We start from the raw sequence: 25,132 nt of genomic DNA, 5'->3' as shown, positions 1-25,132 counted from the left end.
TGGGGGACCTCCCTGAGGGGGCAGAGCCGGCAGGCGACACCCCAGGCCTGGTCTCAGAGCCAATGCAGACCAAGAGGAAGGGGAGAGGAGGATTCGAACACCAGATGAGAACTGCGAAGGTGCTGGAGAGGACGTGGGAGGAGCACCGCACAGCCACCCTGGGTCAGTGGGGCTCGCCTGGGGACCTGAGTGTGTGACAGTGCTGCTGGCACCTCGCAGGTGAGGCTCAGGACCCTGCTAAGTGGCCTGCAGGGCACAGGACAGCCTCCTCCCACCCCACCTGCTAACGTCCCAAATGTCAACAGCACCCAGGACAAGGTCCCTGCTCTGGGCCAAGGCTGTCACCACGGCGGCCCCATGCCATTTCTATTCACAACGCCCGGGACGCAGCAGCGAGAGGAGGAGGCTGCCGGCCGAGGGCTGTGATGTTGCAGAGCAGCTGCCTGCGGCGGGAGAGTGGGCGGGACGGCCGACCCTGCAGAGCCACGTGGGAGCCTGGCGCTCGGAGGGGGTGTGCTTCGTCAGGCAGGGGCACGTGGGGGCGCCGAGTGGGGCCGAGCAAAGCCCGGCCACCTGCCAAGAAGTCGAAGGTGCAGATGCACACACGGACCACCCGGTTGAGGCCCCCTTTCCGGTGGTGGCTGCAGCCCAGAGAGCAGTCAGGCTGAGTCCAGGTCCCAGCTCTGGGAGGGTGTGGTCCGTGGCCCTGCACTCAGGCAGGAGTCTGCCTGGGCCTCGCGCGCCGATCCCAGGAGCTCCACTCTGCTTACAGCGCATGGTCATTAAAGCGGGGAGAGCGCGGACACAGGGCGGGAGCTGCCCTCTGGGTGCCCTAGTTAGGGCGGAGGCCCCTGAGGAAGACGCTCTCATTTTAGCAATGATCCGGGAGGTTTCAGAGCCCTGTCCTCGGGTCTCAAGTGGGTCTGGAGGGTCTGGGCCGGACTAGGAGCCCCAGCACCGGCCCACCAGCGACCCCGAGAATGCAGACTGCTTTACCACTGCCTACTGCCCTGCCCGGCCCGCGGAGGGGCCGTGTGCAGCTCCTGCCCCTCAGGTTCCCAGACCGGCGAACTACTCCAGGTGGAGACGTGGGCCCCGCGCGGTCCGCTTTTCTACATGGTGGCTTCCACTCGGGCCCACGGGCTTCCTTTACAGGTGACGTGTTTCTCCAGGCAGAAAAGCTTCATGGCTTTCCGATGGCCCACTAGATTGGCGCGAGTTCCAGAATCTCGTATTTCTGATTTGGTATTAGAATTCTCAAATTCTAGGATAAAGACAAACAAACGAGAAACCCTGCTCTTCCTGGGCTAGAGAGACGCCAGTGAGTAGGCAGTCGGACCCGTGTGCTCAGACAGCTACTCACGGTCGTGCACTCTGCCTCACACGCCGCGTCGTTGGAAGGCTGGTGCCGTGGGCGTCTTTGCAAAGAAAAGAGTGCGGAGGGAGGGGTGGCACCGTCGTGGGTCGGGCTTCTCGGTAGGTGGTGCTGTGTTTCCGATGGACACCCAGAGGTACACCCGGTAACATCTCATACCCAGCCCGGGAAAGACCGCAGGAGAAACCAACGCCGTGAAAAAGTCCGCTCCCCGTGGGCGCCGAGCACAGGTGAGCGCTCGCCTTTGGGGGCAGGCTCGTGGCCCGTGAGCAGTGCCGATATCACAGGCAGACCCTTCTGGCCGCGTGGGCCTGCGTTTCTAACCGCGTGACTCGGGATCTACCCTGCTTCCTTATCCTCTGTGTGGGGGAGACCGCGTCCTCGAGGACTGCTGGAATCTCAGGAGACTGCAAACCTGACCGGCACGGAGCAGGGCACGACAGGGCTGTCTGGCAGGAGTCCTTGCTGCAGTACACATCCGGGCTCAGAGACTGAACGTCGATGTAGCATGGCATGCAGAGCCAGCCAAGCCCTGTGAGGTCTCGCTGGGGAACCTCCTGACATTCTGACGTAAGGTGGAAGGGAACCCACAGAAATCACGGGGTTAGAACGCCTGACCTCACACTCTCAGGCCAGGCTGTATCTGGAGGGGGGCCGCGTGGGTCTCCGGGCGAGGAGAGGCAGGCCGCGTTCTCGCCCAGGCTACGCTGACACCCCTCCCGCCACAGCCCTGCGGCCAGCACCCGGGCGGGCGGCTCTCCAACGCGCGGACAGGGAGGCGCCGGTGCACGGGCAGCGTGCTCACGCACGGCGAGCGGACGTACTTGCAGGGCAGCACCCGGACAACGTCGTTCTGCTTGTAGCTCTCTATGCACACGGCGCAGTGGTCGAAGTCCGGGTCTGTCTCCTGAAACCAAGCACAGGCAGAGGTCACAACGGCGGAGAGGAGGACTCAGAGAGGAGGGTCCTGGCCGCGGGCGTGAGCACGTGCTTATAAAGTGGAAACTTAAAAATAATACGGCTTCGGCTGCTTAAAAATAATGACCCAAATTATATCTAGGCCGATGACCTTCTTTGAAAATTACGTCGTAACCATTAATACTCTGTTTGTCTTTCAAGATTCATGCCAGCTGTCATCTCTGACATGGCGATGTCCCCTCCCCTGTTCCTCCTGCTACTTTGACCAGGATTCCCAGCACACCCTGCCGCCCACACCACCCGGGTCCTCGTTAGGGCCTTGTTAACCCCAGTCCTAAGTGCGGGGTTAGAGCCAGCAGGTTTTGTCACGAGGTTAAGGGGTTCCCTCCCTCCGTGGGGAGCAGCTGCTTGAAACACAGCCCGCCAGGAGCCCCTGTCCTCGTGCTTGGACGGGGACTCAGTGGAGCAGCTCGGAGGCCTCGGCCTGAGACGGGCCAGCTCTCGTGGAGGAAGGGCAGGCGCTCCGTGCTGACAGGAGCAGGGGACAGTCCCAGGGAATTTCGAACTGACGCAGCTGAAGGCCCCCGGGCCGAGACAGTGTCTACACTGGTCCCCACTCCTCTGGGCGGGAGTGCAGCTGTTTGGATCTACTGCCTTTTCTACAGATGACCCCTTCTCCTGGGTGTACCAGGAAGCCCGCCAGGAGGCTCTCCACCATCTTGAGCTACATTAAATGGGAAACCAGCCGGGGGTCTCAAGGCAAGGGGAACAAAAATGGGGAGTCCAAGGGGTGAAAACGAGAGGGTAAAGAATAACCCGAAATCATTCTCCCGAGGGCTCGTTCCTGGAACCAAGAGCGGGTGCAGGGCAGGGCAGCGGGGTGTTACGCCTTAGACATGCACCTTGCACTCCAGATGGTCAGACCGGGGGAGCCCCAGCCCAGCATCGGCCCACCCACAGGCCGCGCCTGCTCTGTGAAACTGCTCACCCTACCGCCAAGGCAGCGCCCATATCTGCCTCTTGCAGTGACTGCTTTCTGTCTCTGTCTAACTGGTGAGAGACAGCACGAGGCAGACCCAGCAGTGCAGAGGCACAGGGAAAGAACACGTTCTTCTGGGGAAGGCACAGATGGTCCCGCGGGAACGCTGGGACCCGGCAGAGAAAACTGCTGAAAACCACAGCTGGGTGACTGCAAGCAGCCGGTGACATGACGACAAGGGGTTTACCACCCAGGAAGGCCAGGGGCGCCAAGGAGGGCCACAGAGAGGGCGGGTGGGAGGCGGTAGGGGTGCCCTTGGAGCAAAACGGCGAGGCAGCGCGTGAGACCCGCTGGGAACGCTCTCCCACCAAAAACACCGAGTCCTAGCTTCACGCGGTTAGAGTCACCACGTACTGTACCTTGTCACCCTTTTTGACTGTCCTGGTTGTCAGTTTGCTGATGGCTTTCTTGGCTGCATCTCCCAGACGACGCTAAGAAAGAGATGTTAAGTACAAGATTTCTAGAGCGTCTTTTAAAAATGTAATAAACTGTACAAAGACCTTGTTATCCTGCGTGACCCTCCCCATCGCGTTAGGATTCTAAATAAGGCATTTAAAGTCAGTACACCCGGCGGCTGCACGGCAGGCCCCGATCGAGGGCAGAGAACAGCGTCGGGGGCATCAGCTCAGCAATCGCACACCGACTGCGCTGCGTGTCCACCTCGGACTGTGCACTCCCGGCCATGAGCCCGCAGCTGTCCTGCCTGCTGTAGGTGCGCCCATTGGTGGGACTCCGGGTGGGGAGCCAGGTCTTGGTGTCAGCGGCTCCCCCCTTCCTGTTCCCAGCTCACCGCGGCGCCGAATCACTCCCGTTCTCCAGCTCGCTCTCGGTTCACGTGGTTCTTCTCCCTCCCTTTTTTTTTTTTTAATTGCCAGAGGGTTTGTGTGAGAGCGAGAAAGGAAAAGAGAGAGAGACAGAGCGAGCGAAAGCACCTCCTAGAGAGATGACAGGCCACGCCCCTCCTCCGCGCTCCTTGCGGGGCCGCGGGCTGGTACGCACAAGCGCCCGGGTGTTCTTCAGGCTGCCTGGTCAGGCCCGGCCGCACCGTGAGGGGCCCGCAGCCCTGAGTAGGTCCCTGTGCTGGTGTAGCTGTCTTGAATGCATTTCGGATCAATTGTTTTCCCTTATTTTCAATTCTGATGATAAATATAGAACACATAATTCCAAAGTCAAACCCTAAAATCAGGAGCTGGGAAGCCTCACTTTCATCTCCCTCTGCTCCCCTTCCCACTCAAGTAGTAACTCCAGGTTCAATTCTGCCCTACACCGCTCCCGGTCGGGGACGGCTGTATGTGGACACGTGTGCTGTGTGTGCCCACATGTGCGTGGCTCTGAGGATCCCATGGGGACAGGTGTATGTGGACGTGCCCTGTGTGTACCCACGTGTGCTATGTGGTGTGTGCCCACATGTGCTATGTTCTGTGTGTACCCACGTGTGCTGTGTCCAGTGTGTACCCGTGTGTGCTATATTCCATGTGTACCCACGTGTGCCGTGTCCCGTGTGGACCTACATGTGTGACGTATCTCACAGTCTCGTCATGCACCGAGCTGTTCTCGTGCTGCTCCTCTCCCCTGGACAGCACTTCTCGCTCATGGAGATCTCCAGAATCCTCTCTTTCTTTTTTTTTTTTTTTCTTATGGAGAAGTTTTTGCTATAGGGCGTGTGCGCTCTCCAGAAAGAGAGAGAGAGAGACAGACAGAAAGCGAGAACCTCCCAGGGAGATGGTCATGCCTCAATCCCTTCTCCTCCTTCTCCTCTTGGAATCTTGGGCACGCACGCACACGCACGCATGAGTTTAAGCCATCGGGTCTGGGACTCGAACCGTGGTCGACTACATGGGAGTCCAGCAACTACATGGAGGCCCAGCAACACAGCCATTATGCCAACTGCTGGTCCCCCAGAATTCCTTCTCTTTTAATTTAAAAAACTGTTATTTACTTAATTTTATTCATTTTTTTTTTTTTACTTGACCAGAGAGAGATGGTTAGGCAAGTGGGGGTAGTGAGAGAGTGAGCCGCCACGACCTGGATTTGAACCGTGGTCAACCCTGTGGGAATTCAGCACCATGCTGCCTCTGGCCCCCAGAACTCCTTCTCTACAGCCACTCACTCCTCTGTTGCATTCACAGTATTTCACTGTGTAGAAACGAATTAATTATATCTGTAAAAGATTAGGATGATTACTTCTAATTGGAACATAGTGCCTATGTATTTACGGGGCACGGCCTAACTTGTAGATAAATGAAACCCAGCCTGACGGTCCGGCTGTGCAGCGGGAGGCAGCGGCCGTGCACGGTGCTACCTGCTCGTGTGAGGGGTCCCCGGGGGCGTGGGAGCGAGCCGTCGGAGCAGCTCAGAATTCCTGAGAGCGGGTGAGGCAGTAACTCCCCGGCTCCAGCTCTGGAATAAACGGTGCAGAAGTCCTTCCAGCAGCCGTCAGCGGCGGCGAGTCTGCCTTTCGTGACCATGCAATCCTTCCTACATGAAGAGCCCCGACAACTTTTACAACCCCCCTTCTCTCCCACCTGGACCTCGTTTCCAGACTGTGGGGGACACACGGGCGCCTGCGGCCCTCTGACAGGGCGCGCCAGCGCCTCCTCCCACACGGCTGCTCTCCGGGGCCCGGATGGAAACGAGCGATCCCAGCACGTGCCGCTCGGGTCACCTCGACGCACTGGTGCGGTCGGCACTGCCGGCGCGGGCAGGACTTAAATCTGACTACTCCGACACTGAAGGTGCAACCCTAATCACGCCACTGTTAGGGTTTTAGGTTTCTCAGAAACCCTACCTACCCCTTCACCAGGAATGCAGCACACGGCTTCCCTGGTGTGAGCTCATCCGATTAGCTTCGAGGTGACCTCCGGGGCTCCCTCGCTGCGGGGGGTGCGTCCTAGGTTCCTGGCAGTCGGCCCGAAAGCCACAGTGGCACCCCCCGTGCCAGGGACCCACGGCTCTGGCTCTCGGGAGGACGTTCAGAGCAGACAGCCTGGAGGAGGCGCCCAGTCCCATGGTGAGTCCTTTGCCCACAGTTCTGGCTTCGCTTTTAGAACAGCCCGAGGTTCCAATCGGTCAGGCTGCTGCCACCTTCTGATCAAACTTTAATACACTAAGCTTTTCAAGCCACATAAAAATTTCATCAGGGGACCAGCAGTTGGCGTGATGGCTATGTTGCTGGACTCCCATGTAGTCGACCGGGGTTCGCATCCTGGACCCGGTGGCTTAAAACTCACGCCGGGCGCGTGTGCGTACATGCCCAAGATCTCGAGAGGAGAACGGATTATGGTTTGGCCATCCCCCCTGGGGGGTGATTTCTCGCTGTCTGTCTCTCTGTCTGTCTGGTGAGTGCATGCGCCCTATAGCAAAAACCTCTCAAAAAAAAAAAAAATCATCAGGCATTTCTCCACCTAAGGAAAGAACAGAAGGAAGGAAAAAGGTCCGAATATCACTTTCCACTAAAGCAGTGCCCAGGGCCAGGCGGTGGGACGGGTGGTCGGCAGGGACAGGTCCTGCTGTGGGCCGCCAGGACGGGGACGTGCCCCCACCCCACACCCCACACCCTTCCGGGCATGAACTAAAGCACCTGCTATGGCCGAGAGCAGACCAGGTCTCGGCCCGCCAGGGGCCATCTGTCTATCCGTTCGTCCGTCTGTCTGTCCTTCCCTCTTTCTTTCTTTCATTGCCTCTCCCCTTTTTCTTGCTCTCTTTCCTTTCTTCTTTCAAATCATTACTTGTCTACTTTTATCATTACTGTGGCTTTTAACTTGCTGCAGTGCACGTGTGGGCAGTGTGCCATCCGGCCCACTCCAACGGGCCTCCCTTGCGAGATGGCGTTTCAGGGCAGGCCCAGTCCCCTCACGTTGAGCGTCCCGCATGGCGACGTGTTAGACCTCTGAACTGGCTAACAGCAACGGCCAAACGACCACAGCCTGCCACAGTCGGGCATTACACAGAAAAACTCCCGAACCCCAACAGTAAAGAACAAACAGCAGAAAACAGCCATGACGCAAATGGGTGTTACGCTGAAGAGGACACGGGCGTGGGGATCGGCACGGGGCAGATGCCCGGTTCCGGCAGCCACTAGAGCAATGCGAGTTCACACCAGGATGGGCGACCCCGACCCTGCAGGGTGGCGGGGACAGAGCGCCACCGCGCCGTCCAGTCTGCAGGAGTGGCCCAGCCGCGTGCCTCTGCTAGGGGTGTAAAATGGCGCGGTCCGTTTGGAAGCAGAGCACAGCAGTTTCTTCTAAAACCAAGTGTGTGCTTACCGTCGTAGCCCGGAAACTGCACTCCTGACATTCACACTGCTCAGAAATGACACCTTCACCCCAGGAAATGAAAATTCACTCTCTCACAACCTCTATCCACATGCTCATGGCCGTCTCCTCACTGTAGCCCCAAACCCAGATACGGGTCAACGAATGAGCAATCAAGTCAGGGGCTACCCGGGCCACGGACGGCTACTCTGCAATGGGAGGAGAGAAGCTACGATGGGCAGCAGCGTGGGCAGACCCTGAGGGCCAGCCTGCAGGGCTCAGTGCTACGTGACCCCGTTCCTACAGCTCTGCAGAGATGGCACGCTTCAGAGCTGGGGGCGGACCTCGGGAAGCCAGGGGCTGAGGAATGGGGAGGGAGGGAGGTGCCGGGGCTGAGCCCGTGTACAGGGACCCCTGAGACAGAGCTGCTCTGCTTCTCGACTCCCATCTTCACGTGATGAGCTCAGAAGTAAACCTGTGTGCACACACAGCCCACGTGACAGAAAGGACAGGCGACTCGGAGGACGCCAGGACCCAGTAAGCTGGGTAGGTTACATCCAGGAGCACGCCCGAGTTGCGATACTAATTCCAGCTTTGCAGGAAAGTGGAGAGGGGTATATGGGATCTCTCTGCACTATTTCTTTTTTTTTTAAAGAATTATTTATTGTGGGGACCAGCAATGGTGTAGTGGTTATCATGGACTCCACATGGTCAGCCGTGGTTTGAGGCTCAGACCCAGAGGCTTGAAACTCATGCCAAGTGCGTGCCCAAAATATCAACAGGAGAGTGGAGGAGAACGGACCGTGGAGTGGCCATCTCCAGGGGGTGACTTCTGGCTTTCTGTCTCTTTGTCTCTCTGGCGAGCACACACCCTATAGCAAAAATCTCTCTCTAAAAATGAAAAAAAAAATTATTTTTATTTATTATCATTTTTATTTTTTATTTTTATTTTTAATTTGACCAGTGAGAAAGAGAGAGAAAGGGAGACTGAGAAAGCAAACTTCCAGGTCCAGGATTCAAACTGTAGTGGGCCATTTGGGAGTCTAACGCCTTAAGAACCACGCCACCTGCTGGCCCTCTGTATTATTTCTTAAAAATGCAAACAAAGCTCCAATGATCTCAAAATAGAATGTTTTAACAACATGTAAAGGACTGATATTTCTGACAAAAAATGCACACACACTGAATCTAACCCTGAAACAACATCAGAACAACAAACGAGTTCAAATATAAAACAGGGGCCGGCGGGTGGCGTTGTGGATAGGGGCGCTGGACTCCCACGTGGCCGACTGCTGCTCGAGTCCCAGACCTGGCGACTTGCTTTCTCACTTTCTGCTCTCTCTCTCTCTGTCCCTCTCTGGTAATAAATAAATAAATAAGGTTGAATAAAATAATTCTTTTTTAAAAAAGCAAAATAACTGATCCATACTATTCAAAAACGTCGGGGTCATGAAACAGAAAACGTGACACTCCGATCTGACGGGGCCGGGCTGTCTCTGCCACGGAGGAACCACTGGACCGGTGCTGAGGAAGTCCGACAAACATGAGACCGGGTGTATCACCTCAAGTGCCTGCTTTCGATATCGCTGTGGTTAGGGAGAGCAGGGAGGTCCGTCCTGACCACGCACAGTGCGGCATGTCCAGGTAAAGGGCCCTGACCTGGAGACAACTTACTTTTCCTCAAATGATTTTCGACAAGAATATATCCACGAGAAGGAGACATGGTGAATGCTAAAGGCTGCAGAATCTGAGTGAAGGGAAAACTTCACAATATTCTTGAAACCTTTTTTCTAAGTCTAAAATTGTAAGTAATCAAAATAATCAAAATAGCACAAAACCGAAGGTATACAGGACACTGCACAGGGCCTGGCTCAGAAAGGCTCAACAAGTGACAGCTTTCAGACATTCCCCTGCTGTTTTCAGATGAAGAAATAAGCTGAGAAGTTAGAAGAACTAGCCAAGAGGGCCGAGGCAGACCGCTGGCTAGGTAAGATGCGAACTCCGGTCTGCTCCGTGCTGAGGTCTGTGCTGCTGTCACGGAGCCTGGCTCAGGTTCAGCCTCGAGCACCTCGAGCACCTCGAGCACCTCGAGCAGAGGAGGGGGCACACTGAGAGGACTGTGTCCCGCAGGCCCTCCCAGGAAGGCACGCGGCCTTCGACCAACCAGACTCTCTAATAGGGCCGCCCAGAGAGAGCTCTCTTACACCCTCGACCCACTCCCTCCTCCACGTTTGAGCTTAGATACTGAAGAGCATTATTCTGAGCTGATTAGTTTTTTCTGAATAAGATGTTGGGACCAGCAGATGGCAAAATGGCTATGTCGCTGAACTCCCACGCAGTTGACTGCAGTTCAAGTCCCGGACCCGGTGGCTTAAACTCACGCCGGGCGTGTGTGCGTGCGTGCCCCAAGATCCCAAGAGGAGAATGGAGGAGAAGGGATTGTGGCGTGGCCTTCCCCCCTGGGGGGTGATTTCTTGCTTTCTATCTCTCTCTGTCTTTCCAGCGAGCACATGTGCCCTACAGCAAAAATCTCTCTCTAAAAAATGTGATTTTGTGTCATTTCTCCAAAATTTACAGAATTATCCAGATTGTAGTATGACATTAAATTAGATACCTATCAACAGACTATTTTGAGTGACCACCATAAATTTTAAAAATTCTCCTAGGTATTTTAAATACCCTGGAAATGCGTCTGTATGTTTTCGACGTATTAAACCAAATGAAGGCTCCAGCGGTTTTTCACCGCCCCGCCCGCCGCCCCGCCGGCAGCTCACCTGGTTCCGGTCGCGTGCGTTCGTGTACCTGATCTTCTGGATGAAGTAGAAGATGAGCCACGCGGACGAGATCATCATGAGGACAATGAAGGATATGGACACGAAGACCAGGGAGCCCCGGCTGAAGCTCTTGGGCGGCATCCGCGTGCCAACCGCGATCGTCATCTGCACAGAGATGTTCTTCTCCAGGTAGCTCAGGATGTCCTTGCCCCTCAGCTCTGTGATCATCACCGCTATGATGTCTCCAGTGCCTGGAACGCAAAGGACGCAGACGCTCAGTGGCCGCCGGGACGGCAGACGCAGACGCAGACGCTCAGTGGCCACCCGGGATGGCAGACGCTCAGTGGCCGCCCAGGGACAGCAGACGCAAGCAAGTGACATGTACGGGCACCACTGGGAGCCGGTGATCTGTCATGGAACCGGAGACTTGCACAGATGGAGGGCTTGAGAGGGTGTGCGGCAAGGGCCACATGACCCTGTCTGGCAGCCACCCTTACAGAACAGATCGCAGACAAGGCAGTGCGGGCTGAGACAGCGGCCGCAGCACACCGCAGCAGAGCGCAGCGGAGTACCGGCGGCCACGGCAAAAGCTCTCCTATCTGTAAATGACCTTCAGAAAGTCCCAGCTCCTTAAGGGAAGGAGGATGTGCCGCCATTTCCCAGACGAGCTAGAGTTTCACTCATCGTTGCAGAAACGCTCCCCAGGGCCCGTGTGGGCCCGTGTGCGGGGCAGAGGAGTACAGCTGATGGACAGTCAGGACACAACCAGGACATGGCTGGGACATGGCCGGGACACGGGCGGACTTCGGACAGCCTGCAGCAGAGCCCCTCTGGCAGCAGCTTCGGTCTCGCGTCCAGACCTGGCTGGAGCAAGGCCGCTTTCCAGCGCCCCCGAACTGTCCTGAACAAACCGAGCCAGCCCGAGTGTCAACGTCCCCACCTCGCTTGGCAACAGGATATGCCCCGTGTCTAAGGCTTCCCCGGGGCCTGCCCACAGCCACGGACGCTGTGGCCTGGAGCCACCTGCTTGTCACCCAGCTCTTCCCTTCTGTGACTGTGAGAAGCGGGACACGCCTTGGACAAGTAACTACCTCTCCTCCATGTGCCGCTGCACCCCTGTCCCCCTGGCAGGGACAGCGTCCCGCGTGTTTAAGGAGACAGGTGCCTCTCTGCCATGGCTGGCGGTCAGTACCACCAGCCTCTCATAGGCCGGGGCTGCAGGGGGCACCCGCAAGACTGGGGTCCAGAGAGGGGTCAGGCGTTTCCCTCTGGGGAAGGGAAATCAGTCACTCACTGGGGTTTGAACAAAGCTTGCTCGGCCCAGTGCAAACCGCCAAACCAACCAGCAGGCGGAGTCCGCCACCCCGCCCTCGGCAGGCTGCCCTGTGAACAGCTCGCACACACGGGTCCTGCATGCTTCGGTAACTGGCTTTGGCCGAGAGGACCCCCCTGGTTCCAGGCTGCCAAACTACGGGCAGCAGGAGAGAGGTGCAGAGGGTGTTCTGAGCAGTGGCCAGGGGAGCATGCTCTGTACCCCCGTTTCTGAGCAGTGGCCAGGGGAGCACGCTCTGTACCCCCGTTTCTGAGCAGTGGCCAGGGGAGCACGCTCTGTACCCCGTCCAGCCCTCCCACCACTCCGTTAGGACAGCACATTGTCGGCATTCTGATTAAAACCCACCAATGGGAAGAGCTGCGGGGTTAAGGGAGCAAGAAAGTGCACATCCAACTGCCTTTCTCAAACAAGGCTCTGCTCAGGAAGACAGGAGACAGGGTCAGGCTGTGGCCGGCGGGCCCCCCCGAGGCTGCCGTCCAGCGGCTCCCCACTAGCGACGGCAACCAGTCTCATTGTTTCAGCACACCGGCTACAGATGGGATTGGAAACCAGCCCGGAGGCTCCTTTGAAGACTCAGCTGGAAGAGGAGGAGGGCCTGCAAGGGCCCAGGGAGCCGTCCACGGTGTCACTCGGGAACACGAGGGCAGCATGCCATTGATTCCAACTGGGCGCTGTTTGGGGAAAGAAGTGTCATCGCTTCACGTCCCCTCAGTGGTCTTTTTTTTTTTTGGAGAGGTTTTTGCTATAGGCGCATGCGCTCGCCAGACAGACCGAGAGAGACAGAGAGACAGAAAGTGAGAAATCACCCCCCAGCAGGGATGGCCACGCCGCAATCCCTTCTCCTTCATTCTCCTCTTGGGGTCTTAGGCATGCACGCACAGCGCCCGGCGTGAGTTTTAAGCCACCGGGTCTGGGACTCAAACCATGGTCGACTACATGGGAGTCCAGCGACATAGCCATTATGCTAATTGCAGATCCTGCTGCAATTTAAACTTTCTAATGCTGTGATTCCCTCTGTGTTTGTGAACGGACTCTGTAATCGATGTCTACTTGTCTTTTTTCCCATTACAAATACAACTGCTAGGTGGACAATTTTTCTGTTAAATGAAAAGAGCCCCACTCTAAGCAATTCTAATCTTTAGTGGGAAAAAGATGAAGTGGAATAACACGCAGTGCTGCAATGACCCTGACTGCAAAATCAATTCTGAGGCCCAACAGAAGGAACCTCAGAACTACCCTTCTTTGGGCTCTGAAACCAAAAGACCTAGGTTCGAATCCCACCACGACGCTTCTCCTCTTCAAACTTCCATCTTTCCTTTAGAAAAACGAGCTACTTCCTGCAAGCTCCATGGAAGATGTGCAGTAAAGGCCCCGGCCGAATGGCGAGTCTTACCGACGTCATTATCACTCAGGGAGCGGAGTTAGGCACCGTGGGAAGAACATCATGGTGTCTGGGGTTCCATTCCCTCTCTTCGATTCCTCCCCCACTACCTCAAGAAGTTCTCAGCTCCCATGTGCCAGAAAAATGCTCCTGGTACCAGGATCTGTGCTCCGGGAGGGAGTCCGCCCAGATGGGAAGTGTCTGAAGTCCCTCCGCCGTCCCCGCCCTCTGCCCCTCCTGGGAGTGAATCTCAGGACAGCCCCGCGCAGCTGAGCAGCTACAAAGGGAGGTCCAGGAGGCTAGCAGATGGCGTAGCAGTTACATGCTGGACTCCCACATGGCCGGCTGTGGTTCAAGTCCCGGACCTGGTGGCTTGAGACACGTTGGGTGTGTGTGTGCATGCCCAATACCTGGGAGAATGGAGAAGGGACTGTGGCATGGTCATGCCCCTGGCGGGTGAGTTCTCACTTTCCCTCTCGCTGTCTCTTTCTCTCTGGCAAGTGCATGCACCCTAAGGGAAAACAAAAGAGGAAGAGAAAAGACCCAGGAAGACAGCAGGCAGGCAGAGGTGTGGCTGAAGCCTCTCCACTACCGTCACCTGGTGTCCAGGAAAACAACGTCCCAATGTCACCACAAAACCTCACTTCTCAGGCTCGGCCTAGACAGTAACGTGCTGTTAAGTTCAAGTCCTGCACCAAAGTTTTACAGAATTCCAAACTCAGCAAGGTAGATCATTACAGGACGTTTGCCACACAGAGGATTCGGGGGATGCTGTGTCCTACATCAAGGGTTTGCTAGGATACTCTACATTTCCTTACTTTATAATTAAACAAACAAGAAAACATTGCCAGAGGTTACACGCCCATATGCAAAAGAGAGACAGGGAGAGCGCCCAGCGGGGAGCGGTCCCGCCACTGCCCTTTCCCACTCCTCTGTTCCGTCAGGGTTCTCGGTGGGCGTGCCCGGTGTGGTTTTCTAGTCAGGAGGCAGAGACTCGAGCCCGGTCAGGCGTGTGGGGCCTGGCTCCCTAGGCACAGGGCTTCATAGCTGTGCCGTGAGGCGGCCCTGCCAGGGTGATAATGCCTTCCTCTGGGAGGACAGCAGCAGCCAGCTGCAGTTCTTCTGTAGGCTTTGGTTTGACCAGAGAGGGACAGAGTGAGAGCGTGAGGGAGGGAGCGAGGGAGCCACCAGGTGGAGACGGAGCCACAGTCAGCCATGTGGGAGTGCAGTGCCCTTAACCACCACGCCACCTGCTGGCCCCTCACGCTTTTGAATTACATTTACAGAGCTAACGTTCTATATTTTACAAATAGGATAATGTCCCATTCACTGCTCGGTAATAAATGAGAACACGATGAGAAAAGGTGAAGACCCTTTCAACTAATTCTGTAATCAGGCAAAGGAGCAGCAGGAGACACCTGATGCTATCGATCAGCAGAAAGATCAAAGCGCACGTTTTCACTTGGCTCATCAAACAATACTCCTAAGTTACCGCATCCTCCTTTTTTTTTTTTTTTGGAGCGGTTTTCACTATAGGGCACGTGCGCTCGCCAGACAGAGAGAGACATAGAGACAGAAAGCGAGAAATCACCCCCCAGGGGGGATACGCCGCAATCCCTTCTCCTCCTGGGATCTTGGGCACGCATGCACACGCGCCCGGTGTGAGTTTTAAGCCATCGGGTCTGGGATGCGAACCGCGGTCGACTACGTGGGAGTCCAGTGACATAGCCATTACGCTAACTGCTGGCTCCCCCGCATCCTCCTTTTAACAAGGGAAAGAATGTCCGCACTCTCACGGCGCACAGACAAACCGAGATCCCCAATGAGACGGCGACGTAACACAGGCTGAGCGTTAAGCAGTGACAGTAAATCTGTATGAATGTTTACAGCCAAGCAGACCCTGCCATTCCAGACAAATGTGCAAGAGCCATCCAAGAGCCCTGGCTTCTCCTCTCACAGCACAGCTCCGCGAGCCACGGGGCGAGGACGCACCCCGCTAGGAGGGCTGCCCGGTGAGTGCTTTCTCACTTCCGTCTCTGTCTCTCCAGCAAGCACACATGCCCTAGAGCAAACATTTCTCTTCAAATAAACAAAAGCGCAGCGCAGAAAGGGCTCTCTAAAGTGAAGGCAGACAGACCTGGGCCCCCCTGCGAAACTGAGCTGAAGGCTCGGGGTGGGTGGATCCTGGGCAGTAAGTCTGCCAGGTCCGTGAGGGGCTCAGATGGAAGGATGGGAACTGTGGAGGGGCAGGGCTCTTGCGCACTCATCAGGAAAGCCCCGGGCCGCTAGGTGGGTGCTGCGCGTTGAGCTGACACAGGAGGGCAGATAGATACGGTTACGTCGGAGCACGAGGAGAGGGCCCCGATTCTCACCCTGATCGCGGGGAGCCCAGTCAGCAGGTACCACCAGGGAGGGCTCCAGGGCACGCCCGAGTCTGTGCCCCCACTTCCAAGGCCAACACGTGTCCCCGGGCGCAGCTGGCTCTGGCTGGACGGAAGGGCTACTTCCATGAGCACGGCCCCTTCGGCCCCGGAAACCCCAACTTCCCCAGGCCTTCCTCAGGCACTCTGGCCATGAACTGCACTCCACGGGCTGTTCTGCCCCCGGATCCCTCCACTTTCCACCCCGGGTTCCGGCTGATTCCCTGCACCCCGTAAGACCTCTCGCAGCTGAAACTTCTTAGTGTGTGCTTATCTTCTCTGCTTGATCCTAACTGTGAACAGCGGCATCTCCTGTGTCTTGTTTAGGTCTAAAAAACTGTCGTTGGGGCTGGTAGGTGGCACTGGACTCCCACACAGCCGACCACGGTTTGAGTCCCGGACCTGGCGGCCTGCTTTCTCACGTTCCCTCTCTCTCTCTTTCTCTCTCTGTCCCAATCTGATCAAATTAAAATAAAACAGTAAAATAAATAAAGTTAAATGAAATCATTCTTTTTTAAAACAATCAGCACCGTGGCTGGTTAACTAGCACACAAAACCTGATATTTCTACTCGTAGTCCTGTGACCCAGCCTCCTTTCCTACCGTTTATGTCTGGACCTTCTCCAGCCGGCTGCCAGGCTGTGCACTTGCAGAGTGCGAGGGAGGAAGCATGCTCGCCCCGTGCACGCTCACCGGGTGGTCCCTTCCGCCTGTCTCCGTCCTGCTGGGGTTTGGGCTAGGCACCCACAGGTGCTTGGCACGTTCTTCAAGCTACTGGGGCCAGAATTCAAACACGGCTGGCCTCATGGGTTCCGGCTCCCTTAACCACTGGACCGCAGGGCAGCCCCGTCAGACTTCTGACTCACCTGGTTCCTTCCTGGGCCTGTCTTCCCTCCGGTCAAACTGAACGATCTTAACTACGCAGAGCCCAGCATTGGAAGGGCTCGTCCATGAGGCCTCTGATAGCCCCCTAGACAGGAGTGAGTCCTCTCACGCGGACCAGCAGCCCCTCCTGCACGCGCTTCTGCCTCCCAGGGTCTGACGCTGAAATAACCCCGGTGCGACACGGCACAAGTCGTAGCTGGCTTCTGTCATAGCACTGTCTTAACTGCCCTGCGATACTGCCACTGCCGCTCTTATTGTGCCTAATTCTACGCTAACCTTTTCATTCCTAATTATGTACCTTTTCCATGAAGAGCAAGGCAGAGACAGGAACAGAACAGCAGCCACGAGGGCTCGGAGGGGACCCCCAGCTCCCACAGCCCTGCCACGTCATTCACCACGGGCCCTGCTTCACAGCTTCCCCAGCCCCGGCCCCAGAGCTTAGGCCTCGTCATGGGTGCACGCGTGTAGGTAGCAGTCTACACAGGGCCGGCCACCCCAGGACGTACAGCTGCTGTGGACCTGGGACCACCGTGGGTGGCGTGGCCTCCAGGCCGGGTGTAAGGCTGGTCCGGCGCCCAGCGACCACGGGGGTGTCCGTCTCGCTGCGAGTCCACGAGGACACTCTGGCACACGTGTCTGCAGGTCCCTGTGGTGTCTATCACGCTCGGCACAGCAATGACAGCACCTGCTGGCTGACTCACTTTTGTATTCAACATTCAATTAAGTCATGTGAAAAAAACAGAAATACCACAAGAATGAAGAAAATAAAGAGTATACTTAGAGATTTAAAAAAGTACCAATCTCGGAGACCAGCAGTTGGCATAATGGCTATGTCACTGAACTTCCATGTAGTCAACTGCAGTTCAAGTCCTGGACCCGGTGGCTTAAACTCACGCCGGGCACGTGTGTGTGCGCATGGCCAAGATCCCGAGACGAGAATGGAGGAGAAGGGATTGTGGCGTGGCCATCCCCCTGGGGGGTGATTTCTGATTCTCTCTGTTTCTCTCTGTCTTTAAAAAAAAAGTTCCAATCTCGAAATTAAAGGAATGAAGGACACAGATGTGTAAGAGGTATCCTGCTCAACATAGGCACAGGATAAGTAACAATTGTACGCTTAACGGTTTCGTCCTCGCAGTAAACTGCACGGTTGTCCGTTAGACACAGCAGATGGCCCTCTCTGTTTTACAAGTGAGGACGCTAGTGTGACCCATATTTACCCGAACTCGCCAGGCTGGTAGCCAGCTGGGTACAGGATTAGAATCCCAAGCTTATGATAAATCACAAACTCTTTTCACCATTTTAGAGGTGTGTTTCTGTAACTAAAAAACAATTAAGAATTTTGAAAGATGAACAAGACAGAAGAGACTATAAACTGGATAAAATATCTAGGTGACGCTTTTCTGAGCTGTGAGTATATAACAAGCAGCACTGAAATCAAGGACTGACTTTGTTGAGAAAACAGAAGACCATGAACAATAACCAAGCAGAAAATCAAGAAGGGGTGGGGCTGGCAGGTGGGGTGGTTAAGGCGCTAGACTCTTTATATGGCTGGCAACGGTTCAAGTCCCGGACCTGGTGGCTTGAAAATCATGCCGTGTGTGTGCATGCCCAAAATCCCAAGAGGAGAATGGAGAAGGGACTGTGATATGGCCATTCCCCTGGGGGATGTCTCACTTTCCCTCTCACTGTCTCTCGATCCCTGTCTCCCTCTGGTGAGCGCACACACACTATGACAAAAACCTAAAAAAAATACTGATTTTTAAGTCTGGGGTGTGTTCTGGCATGTTCAGGGACCAAGGCGACCAAAGTTAGGCTCTAAACCTCATCTTCTAGACCCCTGAAACACTCAGACAACGGTCATTGAAATCCTCAACGCTTACTGAATCCCCTGCTTTAAGGAAGAAACTTCTTTTTATAAATCTGAACTCATCATCTCTTTCTGTGAATACCATGTTGCAAAACACAGTAGAGGAGAGATTTTGTCACAGAATGGCCAGAAACCACCACAGAGGCACAGGAAATATGGGAAACCAAGAAAATATCTCTCCCTTAAGTGAAAAGAACAGTCCTTCCTCACCCACAGGCAGTATAGCGGAACTCATGGGAATGTCTGACAGAGAATTTAGAACATTCGTAGTGACAAAGCTAAATGCGATGCAAGAGGTGAGAGTTCATGACCTCCAGAAGATGCAGGAGAAAAGAGAATGAGTTCCGGGAGGTGAGGAAGTTCTTGCACCATCTGAAAGAGGAACTACACACCATGAAAACAATCAAATGGAGCTGCAATACCGGAAATCAAAACCTCCCTCGAAAGTATTAAAAGCAGATTAGTTCATGCAGAAGCTTGAATCTCGGATATTGAAGGCAAAACCTCTGACCTAGAAAAAACAACCAAAAAACTGAAATAAATAACCAAAATTATGAGAATACCATACGAGAAATACTAGATACCATTAAGTGCCCAGACATCCAGATAATCGGTATCCCAGAAGGTGAAGAAACTAATAAGGGCATTGATAATCTAGTCCATGAAATCCTGGAAGAAAACTTTCCAAATCTAGAGAGGCATTCAAATTTCCAGACCCAAGAAATACAAAGGACCTCAAATAGAATCAACCCAAGAAGATCTTCTCCAAGACACATCATAGTCAGATTGGCTAAATCCACAGACAAAGACAAGATTCTAAAACTGGCAAAAGAGAACCATCAGGCTCCTTATAAAGGTGATCCCATCAGGCCAACATCAGACCTCTCATCAGAAACAATGTGAGCAAGGAAAAAATGGGAAAATATATTCAAAGTGTTAAGTGAAAAACAATTTCAACCAAGAATACTATATCCAGAAAGATAATCCTTTATGGGAAGAAAAAATAAAAACATTCTCAGATAAACAAAACCTGAGGGAGTTTACCAACATCAGACCAGCTCTTCAAGAAGTTCTGGAAGGAGTGCTCTACCAGGAAAACTAAAGGCACAGACAGAAAAAAGAGAACAAAAAGCAACCAGGAAAATGACCAACCTAATGCTAGGGACCAGAAATATTAGTAATAACGCTGAATGTTCACTTTCAGGATTGAAACAAAAAGACTGGACCGTAGCAACACTACAAACTCAATAGGTTAAGTACATAACTGGACCGTAGTAACACTACAAACTCAATAGGTTAAGTACATAAAGCGGAAGTGGTGAAATAGAATTTTATGACTTTTGAGTAAAACATTACTTTTTCTTTACTATGTTTTGTTTTCCCAAATTAAGGATTTTACTTTCTTTTGAACTCTTGATAGGTTTAGCAATTTGTTAAAATGTTTTTTATTTGTTCCTTTAAATGGAAACCTAACATTTTCTCCCTTCCTGATCCCTTTGGAATTGGAAAATATTTGGGAGTTTTATTTTGTGGCAGAAGGGTTATTTGCATAAAGTCAATAGTATCTGTTGCCTTGAATCAGAAATCGGAAATGCTCCTTATCGGACAGGCCTTTGAACGGAAGATCATGTCTGAAGATTAAACCAGAAAACTATGGAGCTAAGGTGGATCTCAAGTAAGCCAACAGAAGCTCTTGGAAAGATGGCCTAGCACCATGAACAGTTCTGCCTGGCAGAGAGGATTAGAGAAGCTATTCCAAAGAATTCGTACCATAAAATAACCTGGACTTTTCCAGTCCAGAATTGTAATCAGTAGAGATTGCAAAAGAGCAACCACAAGCAGAGGATTATTTTGAGGAAGACTTTGAAGGAAGACAGAGAGACTGATCCTTGCTAGCAGATGGTATATCAGAGTGCTTGGTAGGCAGGGCTAAGTTGGGAAGGTTCATGTGTGAACGGTTTGTTGGGCGTTTGCTTTTCGACAGTCTGAGTAGTTGACATGTAAATACTTTCTCAAAAATATTTATAACCAGGGGCTGGCAGGTGGCATGGTGGTTAAGAGCGCTGGACTCCCACATGGCCGACCACGGTTCAAGTTCCAGACCTGGTGGCTTGATTTCTCACTTTCTCTCTCTTTCTTGCTCACTCTGTTCTTCTCTGGTAAAATTTAAATAAATAAGTAAATAAAGTTTTTTATTTTAAATATATTTATAACCATGCTGTCTCTGTTATAGTCACAAACAAAATTATAACGAATATTTGAAAATTATCTTTAAAATTCAGTTTCTTGACATTTTGAAAGTTGTTTATTACCTTTGTCAAGAACTATGGAGTATGAGCAAGAATTTTTTGATATGTAAATATTTGTCAGAAAATGTGAAAATAAATACTGATTAAAAAAACTTAAAAAAAAAAAAAAAGAAGAAAATAAAGACCAGGTTCAAGGGAAAAAGGGCAAATGCTCTCAAATCAAGAAACAAGCAGAAGTCTTCCCAGGCACTAAGATAAGCTCGTCTGGAAATCATTTATAAATTCCCAAACAAAATGGGAATTTTGCCCTGTCTTCTTTGTTCTACATGTGAGTAACAGCAGTTCCAGGGTCCCTTGTTGAAAAGGCTGCCTCCTACCCGACCCACCCCTCGGTGCCCCGCCTGCCCACACCGTGAGCCCTGGGATCCAGTGGCTCAAGCCTGCCGTACTGGCATCCCTTTCGGAAATGACTCCGGTTAATCTAGATACTCTGCATTCCCACAGAACTTTAGGACCACCGTCACGTTCTGCAGGGCAGGCACTGGTTTCTGGGGGCGCTGCGCTGAGCTACGGGTCAGTGTGACAATGGCCACCACGACAAGGAGCACCCTGATCCTCGGGTATGATGTCCCCTCGTCTATCGGGGCCTTCCCGATTTCCTCTCGGCCATTTCTGCAGGTTGCAGAGTACGAGTGGCACCCTTCTGTTAATATTCCTCCTTAAACGCCGCCAGGACTCCCCCTGGATGCTACTGTCCTTGCCAAGTTGTCCACGATGTCACTTCATAGTGACTGACTCGCACAGCGTGGCCTGCAACGGATTTCCACACACCGACTTTGTATCCTGCGCGCTCATGGCTCGGTTATTACAAGACCTAGGAGCTTTAAATACATGCTCCCGTGTCTTCTGTGCGCGGGATCTGTAGATGAGTTTCACCTCTGCCTTTCCAGTCTGAATGGCTTTCCTTTCCTCTCCTTGCCTGCTCGCACTTGCTCAAACTGCTAGTATAACACTGCTCCTTGTCATACGCCCACTCAGTTTCTATTTTCTCTTGAGTCAGTGTTGGTAATTCGTGTGTGTCCAGGAATGTGTCCATTTCACCTGAGCTCTTGGACTTGTCAGCGCACAGGGAGGAGGGACATGGCACATCCGCTGTGCTCTAAAGACCTGCGCATGGCGGGCCCTCAGGTGGCAACTGGGGATGCTGGGATTGGGACGATGAGGGGGGCTTGCGGTGAGTACGACCGTATGTTGAGCCCTGAAGGTCTGACGGGAGGGTCATGGAACCCGGGGGTGGCTTGGGGGCCCGGACAAGCTGCATCACGTTGTCACGGTATCGCTTCATCATCCTAACTCCGCACGCTCGGGAGGGAGGCCCCTTCCTTACGACCTGGGTGAGCTGCCTGCTCTCCAGGTTTGCCAACTCTTGCTCTCACTGACTTTATTACTTCTCTGGTGTGCTTGCAGTCTCTCCTCTCTCCTCTAACCTGAATTATCTCCCTGCTCTACCTGTTTGTGGTTAGTCCTTATTCTATCTCAAGGTAAAAGCCTAGGTTATTGGTTTGAGACCCGAGTTCCCCGCCAGCTGTGTAAAGCTATAAACTGATCTCTAACTACCAGCGAGAGTTAGCCAGTGAGCCCACGAGTTCTGGTATTGATGTGCTGTTTTCATTTTCATTTGCTTCAAAATATTTTTAAAATGTCCGTATGTTTGCTTCTCTGACCCACAATCCACAGTCTGGATTACTCAGATTGTGTTGCTTCATTTAAGATAACTGGGAATTTCCCAGTTTCCTTCTCTGGTGGTGTTTACGACAAATTCCGTTGTGTGCGAAAAAACATCGTTTGTCTCAATCTTTTAAAATGTTCTCGGACTCGCTTCGCTGTCTAGCACATGGTCTGCCCTGGAGCTGTTCCCCGTCCAGTTGTCAGATGGGTGTTCGGGCACGTTAGTCACACCGAGTTGTTTAACAGTGTGCAAGATATTTACGTCTGCTTGTTTCTTACCTCTATACCCATCAGTTAGTAAGAGCACACCCTTAATTGCTGAGGCACCCACCTGTCATTGTTGAAATGCCTATTTCTCCTTTCTCTTCTGCCAGTCTGTGCTTCGTGTATCTCGGGTCTCTGATACATTGACCTTTCCATCATACCCCCTCTTTGTCTCCAATAATATTTCCTGTCTTAACCCAGATGTTGCTCGGTATTGGTAAGCCGCTGCGGCTCTCCGCTGTGTGGCCTGCCCCGCGCACCTTGCCCTGCCCTTCTGCTCTAACGCTCTCTGTGGCTCTGACTCGAACAGGCACGTCTGGCAGGCAGCGTGCGGCCGGGTCCTGCTTCAGCATCTGCCTTTTGATTGGGATGGTCAGTCCGCTCCTGTTCAACACGCCCGTGACGCGGGTGAAGCACACTTCTCTCGCCGTCGGCTTTTCGCGTCTCCTGTCTTCTTTGCTCCCCTGACGTGCACACCTGGAAACCCCATGGGCTCTGCTCATTTCTGTCAGTCCCTTAGAATTTCTTCCTCCAACCAGGTAACTTCTAAGCCATCTTCGGACCCCATTCTCTCTGCTGCTATAAACCTACTGTTGAAGGCTGCTCGTGAATTTTCCTGCTGCTCCGCTCCTCAGTAGCCATTTGGTTCTTTTTAATAACTTTCATACACTTGATTGAGAACTCCTACCGTCTCACCATCACCAGTCACTACTCTCGCATTTTGCCTTTAATTCTTTACAGACGACTTTCTTCAGGTGAGTGCATTTGAGAGGTGATGTCCCGGAGACTTCCCTCCGACTGTGCGCACACCTCCCTACCCCTGGCAGGCCTTGCTGCAACAGGACATTTCGGACAATGCCCTGCAGCAGCTCTGGGTTTGCTGCTCTTCCTCCTGACGGCTGCTGAAACCGCGTCTGCTTGCTCGTCTGCACGGTAACATGCCCGGCTAACCTACGACCTCGGCCTCCTTTCTGGCATGTGGCTGTCCATATGTGCCTTTACTCGGCCTCTTTAAAAAGAAACTTCCCCTTGGGACCAGCAGATGGCGAAACGGCTATGTTGTTGGACTCCCATGCAGTCGGCCGAGGTTCAAGTCCTGGACTCGGTGGCTTAAACTTACACCAGACACGAGTGCGTGCGTGCCCAAGATCCCGAGAGGAGAATGTAGAAGGGATTGCGGCATGGCCATCCCCCCCGGGGGGTGATTTCTCGCTTTCTGTCTCTGTTTGTCTGGTGAGCACATGCGCTCTATAGCAAAAACCTCTCCAAAAAAAAAAAAGAAGGAGAAGAAAAGAAATTTCCCCTTCTTTACAATACTGGTTTCCTAGGGTTGCCAAGCTGTTGGCTCGCTTTTGCTCAGCTGCCTCGGTGAAGTCACTTCACAGGCAATGACACAGTGTGGGGTGTCATCAACCACCTGCCTTCTTGTAGACCCGCAGAGCGAGCTGCAGTCCTCGCTGCCTGGTTAGCCCGGCTACAACCTCCACACCACACACCTCGGGAGGTGGACGGCCCACACAGCGTCCACGGTCCTCACCGGGAGGATGCGGTTCTCACAGCACAGATGTGCCTACACTGCTGTGGCCTGCAGTCGGCTTCCCAGACACGGAGACCATCGAGCGCCTAGTCACCTCCCAGACATGGAGGCCACTTACTGCCCAGTCACCTCCCAGACACGGAGACCACTGAGCGCCCAGTCACCTCCCAGACACGGAGGCCACCGAGCGCCCAGTCACCTCCCAGACACAGAGGCCACTTACTGCCCAGTCACCTCCCAGACACGGAGACCACCGAGCACCCAGTTGCCCCGTTCTGTGGTCACTTTTTTTTTTTTTTGAGAGATTTTCACTGTAGGGCGCGTGTGCTCGCCAGACAGACAGAGAGAGACAGAGAGACAGAAAGCGAGAAATCACCCCCCAGGGGGGATGGTCACGCCGCAATCCCTTCTCCTCCATTCTCCTCTCGGGATCTTGGGCACGCACGCACACGCGCCCGGCGTGAGTTTTAAGCCACCGGGTCCGGGACACGAACCGCGGTCGACTACGTGGGAGTCCAGCGACACAGCCATCACGCTAACTGCTGGTCCCTGTGGTCACTTTTGAGGACGATTTGCCGCCCTCCCTACGCGGCCATGGGAAGTGCTACCCATCATTTTAACCCACTCTGACATTTCTTCTCTACGATTTTTATTTTGAAATATTTCAAATGACCAAAAATTATAGAAATATATAATATCTACATATCCAACACTCAGACTAAGAAATAAGACAAAATAGATATGCTTCAAGCGCCTCGCTTCCCTCCCCAATTCGATGCCCTTTGCTCCCTAGAGGGAAGTATTATCGTAAGTGAGGTATTTACTGACCTGACGGTTGTTACTTTACACCTACATGCATGCTTTCAACTGCTCTGTATTTAGTTTTACTCACACGAGCTGACTGTAAATACTCTTCTACGACTTACGATTTGGGGATTTATTCACGTAAACACGTGATGCTTTCATCTCTTCTCAGGTAACTGCGACATAAAACACATCGCCCGCGACACACGGGGTACCGCTAGTGACTTACTGCCCTCGGTGGGATGAGGACGGCCGCAGCGTGTCCGCCGCAGACGCAGGGCGAGGCTGGGCAGGCAGGGGGGGGAC

The 25,132-nt window shown here is 53.5% G+C and overlaps 1 protein-coding gene across 1 annotated transcript in view; it reads right to left on the bottom strand.

The window, feature by feature from the left end:
• Window positions 1-25,132, bottom strand: part of RNF130 (ring finger protein 130) — a gene marked incomplete at its 5' end in the record, with an annotated part of 59,033 nt that overhangs the window by 28,887 nt on the left and 5,014 nt on the right. The window contains 3 exon segments of the mRNA XM_014587466.2: window positions 2,200-2,282; window positions 3,692-3,763; window positions 10,360-10,610. Of these exon segments, the coding sequence (XP_014442952.1) occupies window positions 2,200-2,282; window positions 3,692-3,763; window positions 10,360-10,610 (406 nt within the window).

The sequence above is a fragment of the Tupaia chinensis genome, unplaced genomic scaffold, assembly GCF_000334495.1.
Source record: "Tupaia chinensis unplaced genomic scaffold, TupChi_1.0 Scaffold000214_1, whole genome shotgun sequence".
In the NCBI taxonomy this organism is placed as follows: domain Eukaryota; kingdom Metazoa; phylum Chordata; class Mammalia; order Scandentia; family Tupaiidae; genus Tupaia; species Tupaia belangeri.
The sequence above is the reverse complement of the archived record's forward strand: the minus strand, read 5'-3'. Positions and strand labels throughout refer to the sequence as shown.